The sequence below is a fragment of the Pleurodeles waltl genome, chromosome 11 (assembly GCF_031143425.1).
Source record: "Pleurodeles waltl isolate 20211129_DDA chromosome 11, aPleWal1.hap1.20221129, whole genome shotgun sequence".
Lineage (NCBI taxonomy): Eukaryota > Metazoa > Chordata > Amphibia > Caudata > Salamandridae > Pleurodeles > Pleurodeles waltl.
This window is the reverse complement of record NC_090450.1, coordinates 895505465-895532236: the sequence shown is the minus strand read 5'-3', so window position 1 is coordinate 895532236 and position 26772 is coordinate 895505465. Positions and strand designations below refer to the sequence as shown.

The 26772-nt window shown below is 40.3% G+C and overlaps 1 protein-coding gene across 2 annotated transcripts in view; it reads left to right on the top strand.

Moving 5' to 3' along the window:
* Window positions 1-5981, top strand: part of RPH3A (rabphilin 3A) — a 756965-nt gene extending 750984 nt beyond the window's left edge. For both annotated transcript variants that reach the window (XM_069214805.1, XM_069214806.1), the window contains exon 20: window positions 996-5981. In XM_069214805.1, coding sequence (XP_069070906.1) covers window positions 996-1126 — 131 coding nt within the window. In that variant the 3' untranslated portion in view covers window positions 1127-5981. The remainder of the gene's footprint in view (window positions 1-995) is intronic.
* Window positions 5982-26772: the final 20791 nt, after the last annotated feature.

The window sequence follows — 26772 nt, the reverse complement described above, 5'->3', positions numbered from 1 at the left end:
ATAGTGTAACAAAATATCTTTCTTGTTCTTCATGGCCTCTCACGTAAAGAGATAATGCTTTGACCCTGCATTTTAAATTTCTGTAGAACTTACTTTATTCTTAGCCAAATTACTGGCACGTTTCCTCCATGTGATCATATCTACTGGAAGGCTATTCAAGCACATTCTAAACCAATAAAAAAGGATTGATGAAGTGAATGACACTCAGCTCAGAATAAGTGAGATAACATGTAAAACTATCACGCTTTGCATGGGTAAGTATCAACTGTTACATAAGTACCTTAATCATTTCCACCCTTCTTTGATAGGAAATAATAATAAAGAATAATATTAATATAGAAATTTATGAAGTGCTTGGTTACTCCATTTGGAGTATCCCCATGCTAGGGTTCTAAACCCAACAAGAGTCAAGCACCCAAAAACAGAGGACTAATTTAAGATTGTCTTAAGCTTCTTTTGAAAAGCCAGTTCTTATTGTTCCGATCTCAGATCAACAGGAAGTGTGTTCCATAGTTTGGCGTCCAAAATCTGAATGAGCAGCCTCCCATACACAGAAAGTGCTGTTTCTGCACATTAAAGACATCTTCCAGGTCTGTTGACCTTATTCAAGGGATGAAGATATTGAGGGCCGTTTCGTTTCAAGATTTTATGACAAAAGCATAAAGCTTTAAAGGATACTTTCTTCCTGATTGGGAACCAATGGAATTGTATGAGGGCTGGGAATGTTCTCTCTTTGATGAATAAAGGAGGGAGAGCAGTCTAACCCTGAGTAAAACAAACAATAGATAGATAGCTGAACTAAAGTTTAAGCGTTTACCTGAGCTTCATCACCGCCCATTAGCAAATGTTAGAACCAGACAAGAAGTCTAACATGAATGTTATAATATTTCATGAAGCCAAATGATTTTCTTTTTTTTGCAGCAATAAAGGCATACAAAAAGACAATAGACATCCACTTGAAAAACTATTAATCACCTTCTTACTTCTATTTACAGGTGGGTGTGTTCTGGGAATTACAGCAAAAGGAGAACGTTTAAAACACTGGTATGAGTGTCTGAAGAACAAGGATAAGAAAATCGAACGGTGGCACAACCTACATAATGAAAACCATGTGCCAAGTGATTAAAGAAATATATGAGCATTTCTAGGATATCCATACAGTATTCTGTACCACCTCACTGTAAATTTCAATGTCTTGTCTTCCAGTTTGTTTCCACTTTTTCAGCACTCTCCTTTAAATCGAAAATAAATTATGTTGGTCTGAACCTTAAAGTAAATATACTTATTTTAATTTAATAGAACCAGCATATTTTTCTTTGGTCTTTTGACTATAATTGTTACCAGTAGGAATGTATGAATGAAAATTCAACATGATTTGCATTAGTATAATATTGCAATTTGTATGTATTCAGTGTAGAGCAGTTGAGCAATATTTATACTTTGATAATGAGAGATGCTTAAAGTTCAATAATGTTCTTTGAATTATCATAATACTTTCAATTAAACACATATTGCTCAAAAAGGTGTAATGTGTAAATGCAACAAGAATTTCACTGAATTTTTACACGCCCAAGTTGGCTTTTTTGTCAGTGCATGTTGGATGTTTTATCTGGCACATGCGTGCATCTCTACTCTCCTAACAGTTAGGCCCTTCGGTCAATTTTTATGTGCGTCATCAAGGAGGATGGGAGGAGTGACTTGCCTCAAGCCACTCTCTGTTTACTAGCAATTAAAAGAGAATGTGTAAGCTAGCATTACTGCATAATCTGAAATGGCATAAAATGGTTCTAGCATTCGGGCCCGATTTCAAATGGAGTGAAAATCTAAAATCATCCAATTTCTGGAGCAATGCTGAATCCTGATGGCAATTGACTGGTGGAGTTTTCTCCCCCTTATGGCTAAAACCGTGATAAAAATTCACCTTGTGGATTTTCCTGCAAATCTAAATTTTCTCCAGATACTTGAGACATTTCCATCACCACTTACCCGTAAATCAAGCCTTAGGTTCTTACAAAAACTTTCCAGGTGCTTATAGATTGCCAGCTCTAATGTTCATGATTGTCTTTGTCGGATTAACTGTTATTCTAATGCAATGAGTATCAGAAAACATTTGCACCTTCAGACACCATAGAGATGTTTTTATTGACAGCAAACGTACATATATGAATTTCATTTAATGTTCCTTGTCTTCAATATTAAAGTTCAGAGCATAAGGCATCCTTTTCTATTGTAATGTAAGTGTGTGTGTATTTGGGACAAACAGTGGCATAACAAAACTTGAGGGCCCCCCTGCAAAGTTCCTGTAGGGGGCCCACTGGAGCCAGTCAGGAGACCGCCACCTATGCACAGTGTTCTGTGCTGAGGGGGCCCCCTGAAGATTGGGGCCCCTTGCACTGCAGGGGCTTCGGGGGCCTTTGCTGTGCAACTGGGGACAAATTTCCCACACATAAGTACCTACATTTAACTCTTGGCATTGAAAGGTTTTTATCTCATGTTATGGTTTTTGTATTATTTACAACTCAAATCTAACTTACTGCAAGCCAATCAGTTTGAATTGTTCATTTACAAAGAAATACCAGTGGCATGAACTGAACTTTTATCAACAATTTAAAAACGATTGTAAACATTGAGAACTAAAGGTTAAACATTTGTTATAATTGATTATGTGCATTTTAGCTGAACCGTTGTTGCACAGTATGAGGATTATTCTAAATTGTTGTCTGTGTGCAGAATAAGGATAGTAATGTTCACAGAGCACCCCTCTACATCCACAATACAAATACTTCATAAACCTTTCAAACTTTTCAATGTTATTTATTTTATGAATGTTTTAATTATTGTAGACAATTAGTTTGTTCTCTGGCTTAGCTGTTGTCAATTCACGTTTGTTATGAAATGACTGTCCTTGATGATAAATTGGTCATTATTATTGGATTATGTCAGTGTTGCCATATTAACATCACTTATCATTTTAGTTGTGTACTGGTATATATAATTGTGCTACAGTACAGGATTCCAGGTGCAGTGCAATGGCGTCAGGAAACCTTGTTAGTTAAAGGTCAGGACAAAATAACTTTTCATTTAGAGAGGAACTGAGTTCAATATTAATTTCAATTACAAATTGAATATGTACTCAAGATAAGAACATAACCTTTCTAGTTTACCACAATTACTTTTACAATTACATAATGAGAGTATCTGACCTTCAGGAAGTTCACAAAGTGGTGGAGCAGTTTTGCTTAACACACCTGTACATACAAACAATAATCCAAGTAAGTGGTGAGCATTATGCTACAAAAAAATATATCTGTGGCTTCTGTAAGATCCAAGCAGCACTCTGTTGCAGATGTACAACGTATCAGATGGTACAGCTGTTTTGCACACTATCACTTGAAAAAATGAATGCATTCATTTTTTATCAGTACAATTTGTTGTTCTGGTTTATTTAAAATCAATGAAACAAGAGTCAGGTAGCTCCTTGTTAAAACTGATGTCAGTTTTAATTTACTGTTAAATATGCATATCACTTTTTTTAAAGATAAGTGTAGCAATATATGTTTATTATAATTCTAGAAATTTGACTAGTACCTTGTCTAATAATATTTCTGATCTCTAGAATGGTAATATTATATGCACATTTCATAACATAGCCTGTGATATCTTAATGGCATTACTACAGAGCCTATGAAATGTAAGCTGGTGTTTGCTTCACAATGGTGTCTGATTTCCAAACAGATCTGCTAGGAAAATGGGTAGTGAGTTGGATTGAAAATACACACTCTATGCGCACTTGGCAGTACTGGGAGCTCCATTGAAGGTAATCATGTTGCAGATAGTAAATAATGGATGGCTCAGCTCTCATTAGCACGCAATGACTCTGTATTATTCTCCTAGGTGTGAACTATCACACAATTGCGTTTTTATTTAGTTTTAATATTCTTTCCCTTTGTCTTGAACATTACCTAAAACATATTAATTTATTTGAAAATATGCATTAAATATTAAGTTGAAAAACTCCGCCAGCCTCCAAAATTAAAAGACCATACTTAATGATTTAGTCCCTCATTAAGAAAATAGCCCTGTGGGCCTATATGGGATTGCAACTCTTTCACGAGCACCACAGGAGTATTTCAGCTGGACATTTCTCCTACTGAAAACAGATGACATGTCTGTATGAAATACCAGAATTACCAATGCCCATGGTACTCTTAAGTCTTAGAGAGGAAATCTATGCTATAAAAGGACATTCCACGTCTTATCATGCCTTCAGTTTTAGTGTTGTAAACTCTTAACATATGTAAAAAATGACCTCGGTCTGGGTATGCCATTTGGTGTTGAAAGTGCATTGCTATTTTGAAAAAAAACCCAGAATTTATAGTCAGATGTGAGTGAGCACAGAAGAATATTTAAATAACACATACAAATGCCTTATTTGATGTTGGGTGGAAATGGTCAGTAGAGAGCTCGCAGCCTGACTATTTCTACTTTTCTGTACTTGAGAAAAACATTATTATGCCTGGCACGCAGACATCTCCGTTATGATTTTGTTTAAGCAGCTTAATCTTCCCAGGAAGAAAATTAAGCTTTATATTCTTTTGTGGTGGTGTGCATTTCATTCATTCGTTTCAATGCAGGTTTCATCAGTTTTTTTCCTGGTTTTTTCCTGTTCTTCCCTTCCACTAGATTATTAATATAATTATATTGACATCAGTATTAAATAGTTATCTTTCACAGCCAGAGAACTGTATTAATTTCCAATGTGAAGGTATCACCATCTGATGACTATGCACTTGACAGTGCATTATTCAGAAAAAGTAGAATACATGTTGTTTAGTCTTCGCTTGGTTATCAGTACCATTTGCACAACATCAACCTATGCTTAAAAGAATGACAGCCCTCATAAATGCATCGTAAAATTGCTGACCCTGTGCATGAAATATTTTAGGGAAGCTATATAGATGATTACGTCTTTCCTGTCCTCTTGTGTTGTGTGATTCCTTTATTAAGGAACATAGGTGATTTTAGTATGTGGTATATGTTGCTTTAATATTTAAGTGTTATTTGCAGTGTTGTACATAATAATAAAAACAAACGTTAAATCATCAATGTTGTTGGCATTGTTCTGATAAATCATTGAAACTACTTTGTGATGACTAAAAATGCATTCTCAGCATTTAAGCTGAAAGTTTTGTAAATTTTTATCATAATATATAGTACTGTTAATTTTCATGGCAGTAGCTTGCTGAGCAGCCTCAGCATTTCCTTTACATACAGTGGTAGGAAAATGTGGATGTTGTGCCATATTAGAACATATGTTGCAAAAGATGAAAATTCTATTTGTTGACTGGAGACATTGATTCTCCTTGTTCTTGAGATAAAAAATGTAAAAGGCTGTTTTGTATGCTTGCAGGAATATTCATTGTTAGATTCCTATGAATTATTCAGGATTGATCTTTCAACAACAGTAATCGTGACAAAACAATCACCTAAAGTGGAGCACAAAACAATGAAATGCTGATTGACTTTAATAACTTTTTAACTTCCATCACTGTACACGCCCACGATATTTACTCTAGACAATCAACATGCCTTTAGAGCGCAACATATTAAGGTCATGTATTCATAAAAAAGCTATCTTTTTCAATGCCATTTTATAGGTATTGTGCAAATCATTCGCCAATATGTACATTTGACCGAAGCTTCTGCGTTTTTTTCTGATTTACTCTACACATGTATGACATAGGTGACCTTAAATAATAATTTATTTTTACTTGTAAATAAAGCATGAACATATGGACTGGGAATGGTGCAGTGCCTCTAATAGGGATGTTTGCATTCTAATGAGCATGCAGTGAATTTAACAGCAAATTATTTGTTTACAAATGCAAACAAATAACAGATTAGAAATCTTCTGTCTTCCACTGCATGCAGATACAAACATTTTCTCTATTTCTGTGGTGTATCTAATAAAGTAAGACTATAAAAGAAGCTAAGCCTCTCTCTTTTATTTATATACAATACATCATCAACATCATCATAAATGTTTATTTTGGAAAACAAGTTCCATAAAACATGTACATAAAGCCTGAGTGTTGCATAGGCTACATCAGAAATGTCATAGTATGGCATAATGAAAGAGGAAGAATACAGGGAGTTAGAGGAAGAGAAAGTGCAACTGTATATGTTCATAGATTTGCATTTGTATAGCATGAACCAGATCAAAAGAGGAGTGTGAGCACTTTACACAGTTGAGCCAACATTGCTATATCTCTCACAATAAAAAAGATAGATAGATAGATAGATCTTTGCTTGCCATTGTACCCTCTACCTCTTCGAGGTGGAGCAGCTGGACTGGAGAAGTACTCCAGTCTAAAGAAACATCCATTCATGCACAATATAAATAGCTCTCGCTCAGAGCAGATGCAATGCAAGAAAATAGATTATTGGTATATAACTCATGACTTGTTTCGGCCACAGCAGCCTTGATCACAGGGGTTGCTTTTTTCATTCCATCTCAGCTTGGTGTAGATGGCTCTGCCTAATCATATGCTTGAAGACTTTGCTGTAAAAATGGCACATTCAATTGTACTTCTTTGAGTATTTGTGCTGGGGCAGGTTGGCCTTTGATAAAGATATTTTCATGTAGGGTTGAGTATCTTACACACTGTGGTGATTTGCTATTTTTGAGCTGAGTGATGCAACTTAGGCTAATTAATATATGCGGAGTCTTGTGGCACACAATGTCTTCTCCTTGGAATGTTTCGTAAGAAATCTGTATTCATTGGCCACTTACCAACATGAAAGTGAACAATTTGTTAAAGTGTCTTAGATATTAATTCTTTTTTTTAGTATATGTAAGCTTATGAAAGAACTTTAAATCATCGCTAACTGATGTACATGGATTCATAAAAATGCTGAAAGTCATGCAACCTATGATTTTTGTCTGTAGTTAAGCGGAAAGATCCTTGCAAGAACTAAACTATGTCTGACAAATACACATCAGCTGAATGATTCCTCCAACCATAAATCTTTCTAACACCTGAGCCATTGGGTTCCATGTCAGCCCATTGAGGAGGAAGCTGAAGCAAGCATGATCATTGCCTACTTTCAGAATTTCCACATGGGGATGCTTGCTCTGTGTAAAGCAAGAGAGGATCAGGGTAGATTACTGACCGTAGAAATCTCCAAACTTGGCCAGATTATTCAGATTGCACATTAAGGTAAAGATGAATAGGTGCTTTAAAATTCCAGAAGATAAGAACAAGATGGAGCAGAAGCAAAGAAGGTGTTTTCAGTGTGTGGTATGAGTTGCTCTAGTAAGTTGAGTACTATGTGAATTTTATTTCATATATATAATAGTAGACTTCATTAAACAAAGTTGTTTTCATTGTTCTTGATGAATCATAAAAATGAGTCTACGAGATACTCAAGCTTGTATGCACCTTGCTAGAGTCACTCTATGGAAAGTATTGTGCCACCTCCTGGGACAAGGTTTGTCTGTCTTTGGTCAATTATCACTATCTACTGTTCAGCTCCCTTGGGAAAGCGAACTAGGAGGGTGCTACCAACATATTTGACCTCAATGGGGAACCAGAAATACCTCCAGGACACCAGAGTTCATTTAATTCTGCAAAAATGTTTTAATAGTACTTTTCGATTAAGTACAGAAACAAAAAGTAAATTGTCAAGATTGGCTTAAGTGAGTCGAATACTTAAATGTCTTCACTAAATCGAACATGCTGTAATCAGCCATATAATACATAATTAATGAACAAAGGAGTGGTTATTGACCCCAACACCCCAGCCCTTCTCTCCCAATAAACACCCATCTAGAGCATAAGACTTCTCAATGATGCTAAATTACACACCATTTTCCATACTACTGCTCTCACATTCCCCGTTCTTAGAGAAAGCATGTCTGTTGGAAATTGGGTTACTGATTGAGATGAGAGAAACTCCTAACAAACACAATTTCTGTTTGGGTGAAGTTAAAAGTAACCCCAACTTAACCTATGCTGTACCTCTTGGTAGCTTGGCACAAGCAGTCAGGCTTAACTTAGAGGCAATGTGTGAAAACATCATGCAGAATGTCTAACACTAATAAATTAAAAACACAACAGAAGAAAAATCACACACCAATTTAGAAAAATATGTAATAAATAATTTAAGAACTAAACAACAAAAATCCAGTCAGTCGAACCGAAGATATGCCATTTTGAAGATTTGAGTGAAAATAGTGCCTGAAAGCACAAAGTGCCAACTCTGGTTTATCTGGTCATGCCGGAAGAGGGCAATGTCACAGTTTCAGGATGACTGCGATGGAGCATAGGCCAGACACAAGAAAAAAGTTAGGCCCGCTCAAGAAAAGTATCTTAAATCACGGTTGTGGAGCATAGAGGATGTGTTGCACAGCTGAGGTAATGTGAGGTCCATTTCCAAGGGTCCATACCTGGGGTGGCACCACTTGGAGGACAAGACTCACAGCAGACTGAGTCCAGGTGCTGGGTCCAAGATGGTCGATGCCTGTTCTGTCCCTGAAGCTTCTGAACAGAAGCCCAGCCATTTGGCCCTTGGAGTCACACTGGTGGTCCTGGATTCAAGCTGCAGGTCCCGTCCTTCACACAAACAATTCAGACAGCAAGGCAACACAGTAGCATTCCTTCTTGCAGAGGAGCACAGCAGTCCTTTTGAGTCTTCTACAGGTCCAGAGCCATACTGAAGATTTGGGTCTGAGGGTCCATTATCTATACCTGGTGCCTCTTTAAAGAAGGGGGAGGTTCTGGAGGTTTCCATCCCCTTGGGGTGTCAGGAATTCCCTTCCTCCCTTCCCTTGGGGACACAAAAGACCAGTGGCAAACCCTTTGTGAGTGTGTTCAGGAATAGACTTTGGGATGTGCAAGAGTGATAGGTGATAGCTCTGCACCTTTATTAAATCAGAATGGCCCATCCTGCCAACACCTATCTTTGCTGTGTCTTACTGTCTGGGAGCAATGCACAAGGGCCAACTGCCAGCTGCACCCAGTCATGTGACCCAGGGACAGCTGGCAGATGTACCAAATGGTTAGGGCAAGCAAATGCCAACTTTCTAAAAGTGGCATTTTCAGCATTTTTACTTAAAATCCAACTTAACTATTAAAGAGGGCATTTAATTGCAATTTATTAAGCACCATCTATGTGCTCCCAATTGAACGTTATGGCTTGTTAAATGAAGTAAGGGAACCCAATGTTAACCATTGTAGAGGAAGAGCTTGCTGTAGTGAAAAACAAATTTAACCGATTTTCACTACCAGGATATGTAAAACGTAAAAGAACATGCCTGCTTTTTTAAATACACTGCATGGGCTATTGTGGGCCTATCCGAAGGTTTAGGCTTGGCAAAATGTTTATTTTGCTATGTTGAAATGCCCATTTAAAGATTCACACACAGGCTGCAATCCCAGGCCTGAGACATGTTTTACAAAGCTACTTAAGTAAGTGGCACAGTCAGTTGCTGCAAGTCCACTAGTAGCATTTAATTTGCAGGCCCTAGGGACATGTAATACTATTTCATTAGAGACTTATAAGTAAATTAAGTATGCCAATTGGGTGTAAGCCAATTGTACCATATTTACATGCGAGAGCACAAGCACAGTAACACTGGTTAGCAGTGGTAAAGTGTACAGAGTTCTAATAGCCAACAAAAACAGGTTAATAAAACAGGAGAGTGAAGGCAAAAGTTTTGGGGATGTCCAACAATGTCTGTAGGTGTTCATCATATCAACCCAACATTCTTATGGCCCTTAATCTTGGAGGAGATGTAACCTCTTGTGCATCTCCCTCAATAGATCATAAGACAGGTAGCCAAACAGCCAGAATGTTATTTCAGTCTTCAGTGATATAAGCAGGCAACCTCTCAAAAGTCGTCATCTTATATACTCGCCAGCACCATGTATGCTAGGTCAGACCAAAATGCTGTTTCTATTACCTAGCTACACTTAGTTGGGGTATTAATAGCAAATGACAAACCAGATTCCAGGATCATGCAGTAATCTCTCAATCAGTAGGGTGCAGACCCAAAATTGTGGTAGCTGGGTTTTACACTATTGGGAACTCTTTATAACATCTAACACCTCTATCCATCCTATTGTGAAGATTGGGAATAACCAATTTATGTGAAGGGCCCCAGTACAAATGGACCCAGTGTTTGCCCAATTCTTTCTTCAACCAGTCTCCCATTATACAGTGTTGGACTGCTCATAAACAGTTAGGTAGACATGGGTATCCCAACCCCCATCTATTATTTGGAGCCTTGAAATTTTCCCTGCCATTCTGGGTGGTTTACCATGCTACACAAATCCCAACATAGCACGCTGGAAGTTGTCCAGTGTTTTGTTTGTGTCTCAACCAGTGGGGCATGAAAAATGTACAGCAGCCTGTGAAGTTTATTCCTGATGATTGCTGCAATGCAGCCAACCCAAGACATATAAAGATTCTTCCACTTCTTTAAATTTGCCTTAATTTTGATGAGTCCCACCTGGGATGCCTTCAGATTAAATGCAGCCCAAAATTTTGAATGGAATCCTTGGTGATCTTAAAGGCCACATTACTCTGTAGATCATGAATTGCTGACTGTGACCAAGAGATAGGAGTTCTGATATGCTCTTGTTTATCGTATATGCAGACTCTCACCCATGTTTCTCTAGTGTTATGAGTAGAAGATGCTATTGTATCATGGGTTTTGGTAGTGAGAACATCACATCTTCAAATAAAGCTATTTTATGTTTCAGCATTCCGAAGGTGGCGTCTTTGATATTACCATCTAAATGGATCCTCATGGCCAGTGACTTTCTCACGAACACATGGAATAGTGAAGATAAGGGGCATCCATTTCTACCATAAAATATCAGAGTGGTGTGAGGATACCTGTCATTTCACTGAGATGGGCCAGTCTGGGAACATTATTTAAAGCCTGCCTTTTGCTACAACCCCTCTTGAATTTCACGTATGAGGGAGGGAAGTAAGATCAACAGTCTATGCTATACTACTACGTTTAATTACATGACATGGCTATAGGTCTAGCAGTTTGAATGTTCTTTCCGAGTATGACGATAACCACAATATTGGCTTCCTCCATGGATGGCATTAACCCTTCTCCAACACCTGTGGGAAAACATGAAATACTTCTTTGAGAATCAATGACAACTTGGAAGGAATGGTCATTCTACACCGAATCAGTTAGGGCTTGTGGGTTTATTTGACTTAATGCTTTTGATAGTTATTAAGACCTGTGATTCATCTCTTGGGGCTCCTAATTCCTCGGCTTGTTCCCCCGACAATTAGAGAAACAGCAAGCAATCTAAAAAGGATCCATTGCCCACCCCCTCTCTATTTTCTCTGGTTTAAAATGATCTGAACATGTCACCTTTTGTTTCCTTACATAATAGATTAGGTCTCCTTTACTACATCTCAGGGCATTACCCAAAACGCTATATTTAACTTTAAGCTTCTTATCGCGGAAATGTTGAACCTTGTCTCAGGTCTCATACATCTTTTTTTTTTTTACAGGGAGAAGTGCCTTTGCCAGTTTATTAACTAGAAGCATTCATAATTCTCCCTTAATTGCAGTAAGCGTCCTAAAATCAGCCCTCAATCAAAAGCACTTGTGCTTTTCCTCCGCTTCTAAGTCTGCTTCAAGACATGATTGCATCTACCAATAGTGCTATCAGATGATTCCTAATTATAGCCCTAAGAGCCTCCCAGAGTATCACATGTAACATGTACATCACTGTATTAGTTGCAATGCAGTCGTCTTTAGCTTGGGAAATCTCGGCCCTTTTAGGAATGTTGCCAGCCCTAAAAAGCTTCACATGGTTACATTGATTAAAATTTTATGTCACCTTCCATGTACTGATATGTCTACAGGAAACATAGAGGAAGAAAGGGAAACTGGTAAGGGGCTTCACTGAATTTTATACACTGGCAAGGACGGAAAAAAAGAATGGCCACCAGAGGGGGCCTATCTATCCATGCTTCTGTTAAGCTCACCTTTGCAGTTACAAAACTAAACTTTCATTCATCAAACATGCTAGGAAATAGAATAGAAAACTGGATGTCAAGAGAATATTCTCACTCTGTGTTGGTAATAAATGTATATATTAATCCAAGCTTGTGCCTGAAGAAAGAACTAATTGATTTGGTCATGCTCAAGCTTAGTAGAACTGTCAGTTACACACTGTAACATCCCCTTTATTCTCATGTGTGATTTTATGCTAAACCTAGCTGATCATCTAAGGAGAAAAGGATCCTTCCACAGACTAGATGCCACCAGCCGAATTCCAGTTAATTGATCTAGGTTCTGTAATCTGGACAAACTATATCATTTGCTTCTTACAACTATAGAGGCTCTAGGTTTCAAAGCATTGAACGGTCTTCACCCAGAGGGTTAATAAGAGCCACTCAGCGTTGGGCTACATCTTTATTTTTATAAGTCTGTTTGATAAAATTCAAACTGTTTTTAGGTGTGAAAGCCACCACTATGTTCAACTTATAACTATTGGGAATGCCAACACTGTAGCAAAGCCTATCTTTGGGGTTGGGTCAGTATCAATCGTTCATCACTAACAGAGAATCTTCTAGAACAACAGGTAGCTGGTAAGATTTACTGCCTGGAAGCAGACTGTGAGCAATACCCCAGGACACATAGAAGTCACTATCCCTGACAGGGAAACAATGGAAAGAGAGTTAAGAACCTACCTCAGAGGCCACAATCAATGCCCCAATTGCCCAAGTAGATTACATCATAAAAATGACACTCAAAGGAGCTAAGTGCCCAAAGGAAAATGCAGTAATCCCACATTTAAAAAAAGGATCAAAGTGAACATTCCACAAGCCTAAAAGAGCTAGGAAAGGCATATAAAAACACTATGGGACTCTACTCAGAGTGCAGAAGATCAACGTTGGCTGGACCTCTTTCTACCCTGCAAGAGTAAGAATCAGCTGGTCTTTTGGTACTATATCAACAGACTAGAAAATAATCAGAATCAGAAAGTAGGTAGCACAGTGGACCAAGAAACATAGATGGTGCATATAAAGGAGCTGTAATATATAAATTACTATGAGCGGGTCAGGGTCTGCAATGGTCCCTTGCAGATCCCTTTGACACATTCAAAACAAGACATTTTAGGGCAAATTAATAAATGCTGTGGAGATGGCACTCTTGGCCTGTATGGCTGCCTACCGTGATCTATAAACAAGATCTAGAGTACTGGACACCCACCTTCTTTGATGTTTTTAATCATTGCATGTCTGTGGATTCTATACCGGACTCCTGGAAAGGGTTGATACCACATCCCATGTACAAAAACAGGGCATATTCAAACCTGAATAGTTATCATTTGATAGCTCTATTGCATGTAGAATCAAAGACTTTTTCAAGCCTACTATTGTCCGATTTGAAAGCTTGAGCATCCAAAGAAAAATCAATACACTTCAGTTGAACTGAATTTAGGGTGAAATCAAGCACAATGAACAATTTGGCTTGTTTGGCAATGTCAATAGATAAGTCAATTAAGAGGAACAGTTACTTTCCATCAGCTTCATTGAGTTTCGTAAGGCATTTGACCAAGTCAACAGGAATATGCTTGGGTTGGACTATTCCCATTCTGAGCAGGGCAAAGACTGATTTGCATGTGGCTGGGTCCAATCTGGGGTGTCATGGTGATCAAAAATATGATTAATTTAACCCAAACCCTCTGAATGGGGGTGAATGTTTGACAATGTTCAGCATTCCGTCCATCATATTATTGTGTAGTTATTTCTTCTCTTCAATAATGGATTGTAAGCTGCGGTAAGGCTGGAATTCAGCCTTAAAGATCAACAGTTGGACCTGAAGGCTTTGCTGATTAAGTAGTCATTCTTTATGAGCTACGCCAAAGCAGATACACTCAAAGTGTGTATCTGGAAGGAGATGTTTCTGGGTGTAAAACCGAATGCATGGGAGCTAGCATTGACCTCTGCCCTTAGAGATCTCCAGGCAGAAAACCTATGGGAGCAAAGTCTACCGCATAACAGTTTTAAAACATTACTAAACAAACAAGTGAACTGACTCTCTTTCCTTGGAGACCAATACAAAATTAGAAAAAGAAGTCACACTGGGATGAGGATCAACTCCTATAAGTGGTTGCAGCACCAGAGCAATCTGGCTGAAAGCTACCAAAGCAATTTTAAACTAAGGCTTATACAATTTTGCCTTGGTTTTTGCTCATCACAAGACGTGCTCCGAAATAGGTGGTAACTGCACCCCATAGTATAGACAGACTGTATTCACTTCACCAAGGAATGCTATTGAATCTCCTCTGCATTTGTTGCTGCCTCTTAACCGAATGCAGATACTGGCTATGACCATTGTTCAGTCAATTTGGCATTGGAACTTTCCGTCAAGCAATTATGTTTGTATGAGGGGTAGCCTCCCTTTGGAGACAGTCAGGGATTTTGGTGGACGGGTAACTCCATCACAATTAGTCAGGGTAAGTCACAAACAACCTAAATTATCCTCTGCTCACCCTCCAGAAGCCTGGCACAGAGCAGGCAGGCTTCACTTAGAGGGCAATGTGTAATGCATTTGTGCAATAACTCATACAGTAACAGTGAAAACACAACCAAACATATTCCACACCAGTTTATAAAAATAGGTAATATTTATCTGACTAGAACATGACCAAAATGACAATGAACCAATATACACAGCTCAAGAAATCACTTTTTAGAAGTGTCATTAGGTCTTCATAAATAGGAATCAATGGTTGTGTCTCTTTAGCACAGAGACCCTGGACTGCATCAAAATCAAAGATGATATGGGCCACAGAGTAGGTGAGGTGCCGGAAAGCAAAGTGATTTACCGGTTCCTTACTACGCAGAGGAGGAGATGCTTCAATGCTTCCCACTCGGGTGAGATGATGCATCTGTTTCTTACTGGCAAGGGAGGTGATGTGTCAATACTTTCCTTGTACGAAAGGTGATGCATTGATTTCCAGACACACGCCCTTGGGCCCTCATTACAGTGTGGGATTGATGATAAATTAATGTACAGAGATGATTTGTGGAAAATCCGGATGCGCTGTGATCATGGAACCACGGTGAAACAGGCACTGTGTCGATTCTACAGGTGTTGCTTTGAATTTTCAGCTACGAGACAGGCGTTGCATTGATTTTTCTGGTCTGGTGCAGCACATTGAGGCATGCAGTTTCTCTTTTAGGTTAAGTCTTTGCTGTCCCTGAGACATCTTAACAGGAGGCAAGCTGACAGGCCCTTGGAGAGCACTTTTGGTGGGAAGGCAAAGCACTTCCAGCAGAGTCAGGGAGCAGCAGGCAGCAGGTTAAGAAGCACAAGAGCACTCCTTCCAGAAAAGCATTACAGTGTAGTCATTTGGGTAGCACTGAGTCCTTCTGACAGAATTCAGTTGTAGGTCCATAAGTGTCCGATTTTTAGGGGGTCACAGACCGACCGAGAATATATACCCAAATGTGCCTTTCAAGTTGAGGAGACTTCAGAGTGGTATTGAAGTACACTAGTTTCCCTTTCAACCCAGTCCTGTCTGCCAGCAGATCTGTGGTGGGGTTACCAATCCTTTTTGTGGGGTCAGGCCACTAGCCTTTTAAGTGAGAGCCCCTCCACCATTCCTGCCCAGAAATACCCATCAGTATGCAGATGCAGCTGAGTGTCCTGTATTTATGACTGTCTGGGTGAAATGCACAAGGGGAGCTGTCAACCAGCACAGACCAGACATTGATTGGAGACAGACTTTAAGGCACAGAGAGCAGTACGTGTAGAGAAATGCCTACTTTTTAAAAGTGCCATTTCTAAAATAGTAATGTTAAATCCAACCTCACCAGTAAGCAGGAATTCTCACTATCATTCAACCATACCAAACATACCAATGCCATTCCTTTCAGATCAGGAATTGCAACTTAAAAGTATGTAAGGTATTTCCAGTACTGGCCTACAAGAGGAACAGGCTTCACAGTAGTGAAAAATGACTGTGGGCAGTTTTCACTACTAGGACATGTAAAATTTACAAGTACATGTTCTGCCTTTTACTTCTATAGATCCCTGCACTCTGGGCTACCTAGGGCCTACCTTAGGGGTGACTTAATTGTAATAAAAGTGGAGTTTAAGGCTTGGCAAGTAGTTTTAAATTCCAAGGTGAAGTGGCAGTGAAAATGCACACACCGGCCTTGCAATGGCAGGCTTGAGACATAGTTAAGGGACTACTTATGTAAGTGGCACACTCAGTGCTGCAGGCCCACTAGTAGCAATGAATGTACAGGCCATGGGCATATATAATGTACTTTACTTGGGACATATAGGTAAATTAAATATGCTAATTGAGTTGGAGCCAGTTTTACCATGTTTAGGGGAGAGGGAACAAGCACTGGTCAGCAGTGATAAAGTGCACAGAGTCCTAAAACCAGCAAAAACAAGATCAGACAAATGGAGGGAGGTGGGCAAAAAGTTGAGGAAGACTAGCCTATGACTGCCAGATCTAACAGCAGGATAACGTCACTACAGTAAATCCTACCACTTTGCCTAAAGCTTTCCCCAAGAATTGTTCTTTCTCCTGATTGGGAGTTGAGATGGTGACAATTGTTAAAATCAACCACATTTATGACACACACACACCCTTTTACCATAACAAATCATCCCCCTTGTGTGTCAGTGTTTCTAAACTAACAAAACTAAAATACCTTGAAACTGGAACTGACACACCACAGGTTTTAATGGACGGAGAAGCAGAAACCCAGGCTTTCTCCATTTTGGTTCGGAATAACCTGAATTATCACTGAACAAGTCACTCCCTGGGCTGATTTTTGCCCTGGAGACCCCATTCTTCAGGGACCAGCCTATTGTTTGCAGGGGAGGGGAGTCACATGGCTCCTCACACTGGGCTGAATTTAGCCCAGGGGACCACATCCCTCAGGGCCCGGCCCATTTATGAAAGGAGAGGTGAGCCGCATGGCCTCCCTCCCTGGGCCAAATATGACCCCAAGGACCCCATCTCCTGGGGCTTGGCCAATCCAAAAAAAAGAGGAAGGGAGCCACCTCCCACCACCCTGAGGGCTGATTTTAGCACCAGGACCCCATCTCCTCTGGCCCAGTCAATTGTTGTAAGGAGAGGGGGCTGTGTGGCCCCAGGGTCCCCACCCCCCAGGGCATGGCCACTAGTTCCTGGGTTCCCTGGCCCCACCCAGGGCACTCAGTGTGCACTTGTGTGGACCGCGGGGAGCCTGAATTCGCCCGTGGTCCCTTTGCTCCTACACAGAGGAAGCATCTAGAAATGCTGCTCCCTGCATGCAGTCCACTCCCAGCGAGTGTGAGCAGTTTTCCTGCTCTTGTCCACTGGGAGATGACTTATTGTTTGATCTTGCTTGGCAGGAGATGTCATAGCTCCTGTCAAGTGACAGTAAACTACTATGTCCTGAGATTGAGCAACTTGGGACACAGGTAGCCGGACTTGGAGGGTGGCAGTCCCCAGGGCCAATAATGACTCAAGAAGGGTGGCTGCGGGCCCTCCCTATTTATTTGCAGGCCCTACATTGGGAAGGTTGTAGTTCCCGGGGATGAAAACTGCCCAGGAAGGTGGCCGCGTGGCCCCCTCCCTATTGTAATTATGGCCTAGTCCCAGGGAGGTGGTGGTACCCAGGAATGTAAATGGCCCGGGGACCAGGTCCACTATCATAATGTGACATTGGCCCTGTAGAGGTGGTGGTCACCAGGACCTCAATAAACAAGAGTGGGGGTCCGCACCGCTCCCCTCTTACATATATAGGCCATGCCCTGGGGAGATGGTGGCTCCTGGGGCTCCCCTTCACCTCTAATTTATTTGGCCTGCCCAAGGGAGGTGGTGGTCCCTGTGGTAGAGAGCAGCCATTTGGAGGGGGGCCGCGTGTGCCACCTCTCCATGTTAAACAATATTTTTTGCCTGGGACCTGGTCTACCCGGGGGCCAAGTTTATACAAGCGCTTGATTTTAAAAATTAAAAATAAAAAATTGCCAGAATCTGTGAAATGTTTGTGGTTTCGCAGCAAACATTTAAAAAAATGCTTTTGGGATGTGTGGGGTCAGTGGGGGCCCTACCACTAGGATTAGGGGTCAAGGTATTCCTACCCTTACCCCTTTTCTTTTTTTTTTTTAACTTTGTTTTTGGGACTCGGCTGAATCTCAGTCCAAAAATGGCTCCTATCACTTACTGGTTGAAGTGTTGGCAGCCAATCAGCATGAGATGTGTTGGATCAGTGGAGGATATGCTTCCCTAGACATACAATTTTGTTCTACTTTATAACTCCAAAACTATTTAACAGGTTTACACCAAATCACAAAAAGTGTTCTTTCTCTACCACGAGCTAGCTTTCTGACAAATTTGATGTAATTTTGTCCAGCGGTTCGGACTGTAGTTGTATCTAAACTCCCTATGGGAAATTGGTAGGGAAAATGTGCGTTGGGACCCACCCTTTTTCTCGGCCCCTGCGTGACAAATCACCCCAAAACTTTAAAAAAAACAGCTAAAGTGAGTGGCAAGCTAGTTTTGAAAATTTCATGAAAATTCCTCAAAGGCACAAAACAAAAAACTCTTCTACTATTGAAACTTGTCCTCACTACAACTACCTACTGGGAATCACCAGTATATATATATATATATATATATATATATATATATATACAGATACACGCACACATACTCACATTTACTAGGCTACATTTGCATAACATTATCTATGGCAAGACCTCCAGCCTGTGCCCACATGCCCTCCAGCCTCTCTGCTGGGAGCAGGCAGCGAGCCTCCACCTGTGCTGTCGGACAGAAACCTATATATTACTTCAATTATTTGACTCTTTAAAGGCACCTGTGGAAGGAGAGCACACCTTTCACTTCTGATTCAAAGGAAGGCCTGGCCATTGTTCCAAAAACCGGTCATGTATTTAAAATTAGCAAAAGCGTTGGGAAAGTCCTCTGAAAACTGGGACTGTCTGGTGAAATCCAGGAGGTCTGGTCTTCCTAGGGGGGGTGACAGCCAATACATAATAGAGTACTCTCATTGTTGGTGACGTGCACCCTCAGAAGCTAGCCCTCTCTCGGCCTGTCTCCCATCTCCTCCATCAACCGATGAGCCCCAAAGGCTCCCATGGGGTTGATCGTGAGAAGCGGTCACTTTCCAACAACTGCTTGGGGAAGGTGAGCATGGCTAATTTATCTCTGTTCATGTCAAACCCAACTTTAATCTTTGCCCAGCTCAAAATATAGACTTCATCCTCTATACCGTATATTTGCACAATTAGACTTTTATTTCTGACATTATATTCACTGTGTGCCTTAATAATAATAATAACATGTGTGAACACTTTAAAAAAATTTAACTACTGAGAAACGGAAGCCTTATAAATGTGTGCACTATTCATTTAAATTCCTTTCATGTATTCATTATTTATATTTACACTTTAAGTTGTATTTGTAGGTGCAATCTGCATTTCTTTCATTCATGTTCCGTATTTATTTTGAAAGTTATACTTGTGCATGTATAATCATGTATTCAAAATGCACATTAAATGTTTGGTTAAAGTTAGCCTGACTAAAGGCCTTAATTTTGAAATGTGTTTTTGTTTGGTTAGTATGTTCTTTTGTTTGCAGGTGCATTCTCATGATTTTATTAGCTAGAGAAAAGGAGTATTTTGTACTTCATTTACTAATAGTAAGGCTTGAGAAGAGAAATCTTGGCAAGAAAACATGGAGACCAAATAAGCAGATGAAGCCTCCTATTCATATTTTATCATGAATGAAAGATGCTCAAGGTTGCAGGAACTGCTCAAGTTCTGTGGTATGGGGAATTCAGGTGATGTTCCAAACACACACCACGAGGGTGGAGAGGACTGGTTCCTGTTGGGTGGGAAGAGATATGATTGCTCATAAAGTTTTTACTTGTTTGAAGCAATGTTTACACTGAAGTTAGAGCATATTTCCTTAGCCTTTGAAGGGTACAGACCTCTCTGCTTCCTTTAATCTTTCAAGTGTGAAGCTTCATGCTAAGTACTAATTCCAATACTGGAAAACTTCTTTTTGAGTCTTCACTATTCTGACACCTTGCGCCATTTCAGAATTTCCTTGAGACTCCTTCTATGAACCATCTTCTTACTTAAATTTAGAACCTTGATTAGATGCCTTTAGAAATTATTCACGTTTAGGATCATGAAATCAGAGTTTCTTTATGGAACACCTATTTCTAGTCAGTTTCTGTATTGCTGTGTGTTAGAAAATGGGTTTCTGGTTGTCAGAGTATGCACCCAGTACAAGCAGATACATACTTAGAGATTGCCTGTGCTCACTCTCTGGTAAATGGACACAAAGCAGACAGGCTAATCTAAAGAGGCATTGTGTAAAGGATTTGCGCAACACACACACACTAACTCAATGAAAATACCACAAAAAGTCTCCATACAGGTTTAGAAAAATAGATTTCTATAGTCTGAACAAAAGAAGACAAAAATGACAAAAATCCAATAAGTAAAAGTCGAGGTATGAATTTTAGAATAGGTGTAAAAATTGTGCTTCAAAGCAACAGGTGCTTTAGGGATTACTCAAGGTCACTCAGGAGCAGGGCAAAGGCAATGATTGTGATGGAGCGAGAGCTGGGTTAATGGAGTTAGGCCTGCCCAGGGAACAAAATTCCTTGATCCTGATTGAAAATACAAGTTGCAAGGTTGATGCATTAGCAGATGCGTCAATGTCACTCCTGCAGTCGAGGGATGTATTGATTTCTCACACACGTTCATGGTGATGCATTAGTTTTTGAAAGACGAGCATTGTAGCCGCGATCTGTTGATTCCTAAGATGAGGTGCCAAGTTTCTCCACGCTGTAGAAGGGATATGTTGATCATCCTTCATCAAAGGCGGCAGTGAGGTGATTTCAGGGCTGCATCAATGTGAATATGCCGCTTCCAGCAGGCAGGGGATGCCCCAGTTGACCAAGCGGTTCCGGAGATGCTGCTCAGGCTCAAAATGCGATGCACCGATTTTACTCGTGCAGGGTCGATTCCTTTGTTTGCCAGCAGGCAGAAGATACATTGATTTCAATAGATAAAGTATCTGGGTCTACTTTCAGTAACCAGGAGCAGGGGGACAGACCTTGGCTTCCCTGAGTCCTAACAACTGGAGGCAAGTCTACAAGCCCTTGGAGATCACTTTGTGTAGCAAGGCAGAGTCCAGCTCTCCTGCAGCAGGCAGGATCAGAGAGCAGCACGGCAGCACAGCAGCAAATCAGTCCTTCCAGGTCAGCAGTCCAGCAGAGTATCAGTCCTTAATTCAGCACAGCAGTTCTTCGGACAAAGTCCAGTTGTAAGTCCAGAAGTGTCTGCTTTGGTGGTGTCAGAGACCCAGTACTTATACCCAGTTGTGCCTTTGAAGTTGGGGTGACTTTTAAGAAAGTTCTTTGAAGTGAACAGAGGCTCTTTCTTCCCAGCTCTGGCTCCAGACTATCAGTAGAGGGGAATCAGCCCTTTGGGTGTGGACAGGCACTCGCTATCAGGTGTAAGTGTCAGGCACGTCTGCCCTATCTGCCCGGGAAGAGCCATCAGAAAGCAGATGAATGAAGATGAGCACTTAGACACGCCTAACCCTCCTGTTTATGTGGCTGCCTAGAGGGAATAAACAAAGTTTAGTTGTCTAAAAGTGCCATTTTTAAAATAATAATGCTAAATCATGTTTTACCAGTAAAGAGGATTTATCATTACCATTCCAAAGATATGAACCATGACACAACTACTTCTTTCTAATCGGGAATTACAGCTTAAATGTGTATTACAGAATTCCCATTGTTAACATATGAAAGCAGTAGGCCTCACAATAGTGAAAAACAAATGTAGGTGTTTTTCACTACCAGATCATGCAAAACCTAAATGTACATATCTTATTTTTTACGTACACACCACCCTTTCCTATTGGCTAACTAGGGCCTACCTTAGGGGTGATGTTTGTGTAATAAAAGGGAAATGTATGGCTTGGCAAAGGGTTTTAAATACCAACTTGAGGTGACAGTAAAATTGCATATCCAGGGTCTGCAGTGGCAGCCCTGAGACATGTTTAAAGGGCTAATTGTGTGGGTGGCACAAGCAATGCTGCAGGCCCACTAGTAACATTTAATTTACAGGCACTGGGCACATATGGTGCACTTTACTAGAGACTTTAAGTAAATTAAATGTGCTGATTGTGTATACACCAATGTTACCAAGATTAGTACTGGTCAGCAGAGTGTTAAGGCCAACAAAAATAATCAGCAATAACAGAAGGTAAAAGGCTAAATGTTTGGGGAAAACCACCCTAAGGATGCCAGGTATAACACTGTGGCTGCAAACATTTAGCATTTTATCCTCCTGAGACTGAACCTATTGTGATATTTCAGTTTGCCAGATGTGATTTTGTATCTTTTGCTTATTCTGAGGTGCACATTTATTGGACTGATTATTGAGTGGCAGTACAATTACGTTACTTAAATCATTGATTCATATTCTTTATTGTGATCAGCTGGGCTTCATGAGGATTGAAATGTTTTATTATTGTTTACTCCCTTTGCCTTTCAGTCAACTTAAAAAGATCCACAGCACACTCTCGGATAGTAGCATGTAGGATGGTTTAGTCTTTGAGTCATTGAGACTAAGGTAGTTACTGTATTCATCTAAGAGTCCAGTCTTGCCCAAGCCCAGTCCTGATTCCAAAGCCCATGTCTTGATTTGGAGGAGTAGCGGTATTGCAGGAATTTGGAATGGGGTTGTAGCTGTGGAGGAGTGAGTATTAATAGGGTTGTGCTTTGTAATTACTTATGTCTAAATTGTGGTGTTTTGCTGAGGTTGCGTGGTGTAATGCGGTGATGTTTTACGTTTTTGTGCATATATGGAAGCACTTAATGTTAAGATTTTGAAGGGGTATCTGGATTGACGTATCCTAAGAGCCCGGGAGAGTAATAATTTATCAGTGTAAAAACCACTATGTTATAATTGTCTGATACATTTCATGGTGTTATTTGTGAGATACTATTAACTATATATTTAAGCTAGGGACAAATACCTTTGTGTAAGAGTAATGTGAGGTGGATCCTTTTGCGTATGGGTGAAGCTGCACTAATCCAGGTGATTCCCTGCTGGTCAAGGTTTCACTCAAGTGTGAGTCAGAGTAGGCCAGTAAGTGTCACTCTGGACCATTTCTTGTGTGATTAAATACCCTTGATTCTTTAGTGGAGCAGACAAAGTTTGTTGAATTTGCTTGCAGTTGTTGTGCTTGTATTGCAACATTCGCAAAACACTGTAAAGGAGGGCGAGCTGCTGCATGGAGGGAGATTGGATGTTTCGAGGTGGTGGTGCGCTGTTATTGGGTGACTACGTCATAGAGTGCTGCACTTCTTTTGGTTGTTGCATACACAGGTTCTGATGATGATGGTCAGACGAAAATTCTGGGCAAAAGAAAATATATTTCTTGTTTGAAATTTAAATTCTATTTGTGATTGTTGATAGTATTGTTGGAAAATGAAATTCTTTAAGGGTATATGAAATTTGGGGAGATGTGAGAATACCTGTTTGAGAGGTGGGGAGAGGCACCACCCAAAGACATGCCAGGTCATTATGTGGCCATAAGTTTGGGGCTTCACAAATATATTTGGCTAAGTCAGTGGCATAGGATCACAGAGAAAGAAAGTGCATTGAGGTTTCCACTCTATGGCACATTTCATTTGAGAATTGTTGATTGGGTATTGTATGGAATGAAGCCACCTCCTAGGCTGCACAGTTTGAAGCACTTATTCCTTGGGAGCACACGTTAGGCAAAGGGAGAAGTATCAGTGAAGAGTCCAGAAGGCAATGCACAGCTGTGCCAATGCTAGATGGGATGCATAACAATGGTGGTGGAAAACTGATATTTTAGAGGAAACTAGCCTGTACCCTGCACTGAAAAGTGAAAAACTGGAGAAAGTGAAAAAAAAAGAAAGGGAAGAAGGAGCATAGGACAGAGAAGCCAGAGGTTACAAGCGAAGACAGTAATAGGAATTTTAGTGATAATTTCCTAGATGTGTTGTTATCAACACATCCGCCTCCATGAAATGTAGCCTAAACCAAAGGAATAAATGGTACAGTTGCCAGTTGATATTTTAAAATAGCCGCCACACCAGTAAATACAAGTCAGAACCTGATGTTTGAGAGTTCAGGGATTAGTGCCCCTGTTAAATCCACTATTCACAATGTCCCAGATGCAGTCACTGTTCCAGTTACTATTGGTCTCGCAGGTCCTTTGTATATTGATGGGTAAAAATATTACTAAGCTTGCAGGACAAGCCCATGAGTAAGTGTCCAAATTGGCTCGCACTTATGATGCAGATTTAAGTAGAACCAAGTCAGTGCATAAAAGATATTGTTCAAGTTTTGATGAGAAGGACATTTGCAGTATGAGAACATTAGGAATAAAAATGCTAATTTTGTGATTAATTGGCAGCATCCGAAAATGCAGGAAGCTAGATACGTGGGAAGGCAGTTGAGCAAAGAAGGAAGATCAAATGACATCAAAGGGAGAGCCACCTCCTTCTTTAATTGGATGAAGAGTGCACTCCAAATTTTCCATTGAGGGAAGTGCCTGGTGGAGGTTATGTTCATGTGCCTTGGAGTAGGAATATCTTGTGTCATTGACAAATGATTTCTCAAAACTGAGAGAAAAGCCAGTGGAATGGTATACATAGCTTGAGCGATTTGTGAAGATTTCACAAGTCTTGCCGGTGGATTTTAATACCTTTTTTAGAGATTGTGGTACTGAGTGACATGTGGGCAGAATCTAAAGTGTGTGTAGAGTGGCCAGAGGAGGAACCTCAGGGCAATTCAATATTACATGCCCTATCATGATTGGTGATATAAAAGTATCAATAGGTGATGACCTATTTGAAAGAAAACGTACCAGCTAAAGACATTGATTGGGTTAAGATTGACAGGACAACACAAGAGCCTAAAGGATCAATGAATACCTATTATTCAAGATTGTTGCAGGTGTTTAAGCAGTACAGTGGAATGGAGACTCTTGAAGCCAAAAACATTGGAAATTCTTTGTCTCAGTTTGGTATGGGTTTGAGACCTAACATTAGCTTGATGATTCAGCAGCATTTGGTCTCTTGACAGAAACAATTGGTGGATAATATTCTAAGATATGCTAAATATTGTAGAGATGATGTTCTCAAAGAGGATTAATTGCCGGAGTTGTCCCATAAGATTGTGGTTGCTTGATGGCACCTTCTGTGAGCCAGCCTTCATGGATCAAGTCACATTGACTCCCAGTGCCCGACGTCTCGCACAGCAGAATGCTGCCCCCTCGGCTATGGCTATGACTGAGGCTACAGATCATTTTGCCTTTTTGAATGAGGCTCTGATGGTTTTATCGTCTGTTGAAGCGGGGGTCTATCCTGGATTCCATCTCCATTGTAATGTTTGATGGCCTCACGTAAGATTACGATGCCTTATAATTGTCACTTTTTTTTACAAACCATGGTTGCTTTAATTTGGTCTTATGCTTTGACTTGTTCTGCTTGTTGACTTTGAAGTTTTTATTCCTTTATAGTTTTTATGATTTTTATATACCATATAGGTTTTTATGCTAGTTTCTTCAGACACTAGACTCTGCACTCCTGCTCCGGCAAGGGGAGGGTGTTTTAGGACCCATTTGGCACAAAGATTTGACTCTTATTTTAGTATTTGCCCCATAGACTGTGTCTTTAATGATCACTTACATTTTTATTTGTTTTAATATTTTTTAGCACAGCCTGTTTTAGATAGTTGTTTTTGTATTTTAATCAGCTCCCTTTTTCTACGAGGCAGAGTTCACGCTGCACATTTTATCAGCCATTTTACAATGGGGACTCTGTGTCGCCTGCCCAGGAGCCAGTTCCTATCCACTAGACACATCAGTATGTCAGGGTTGTTCTTCAAACTATGTATGGGTTATTGTATATACAACACATAGGCCTAAGGAGAGTAGAGGGCATTCCAGTCATGACTGTCCCGGGACGAGTACCATACTAAAAGCAGCTTTGCTGATCCTGTCGCTGACTCTTCATCTTCCAGAGTGGATTGCCATCCAGACAACAGACAGAACCCTGTTATCCTATGCAGGTATGTGGTTGAGGTTACTCCCTTACATCGGGACAAGCAGAAGGGTTACAACCAATGTTCCCTTTAAGGTGTGCGCGCGCTCACAATATCTTTTCCCACCGCGCACACACGTTTATAAGGCATGCAGGTCACAGAGTTTAAGTAGCTTTGTCTGGCTGGAGGGCACCGGGCTGTATTCAGGGCAATAAACAATACTTATCAGCAGGCTGGCTGGCTCGGGCGATCGCTTGCTAGATAAAATGTTAATTTTGTCACTGAGGGCATTGTGTGCGTAATCTGTAAATCAAAAAAACTTGCTGGTGCCCAAAGCCCTCTTCTTAAACATGTTGCTATTGCAATTAAAAAGTGCAAACATAGAATACTAAGACAGTAATACTGAAGCCATCTCGGGCCTCTTCAATCCATTCAAAGCCAGTCCCTGGCCCTTCGCCTCACTCTTCCAGCTTTCTGTTTTCTCCCATTGTGACGCTTTTTTGTTTTTCTTTTCCTCCGTCTTTCCCATATGTGTCTTTTACTAGCAATAAATGGTTAAGAAAAATAAGCATCAGTCCTCAAAAATAGGAAACAACACGTAAAACGTTTCTCTTAAATAAAAAAGGTGCCCAAAGAGCTGC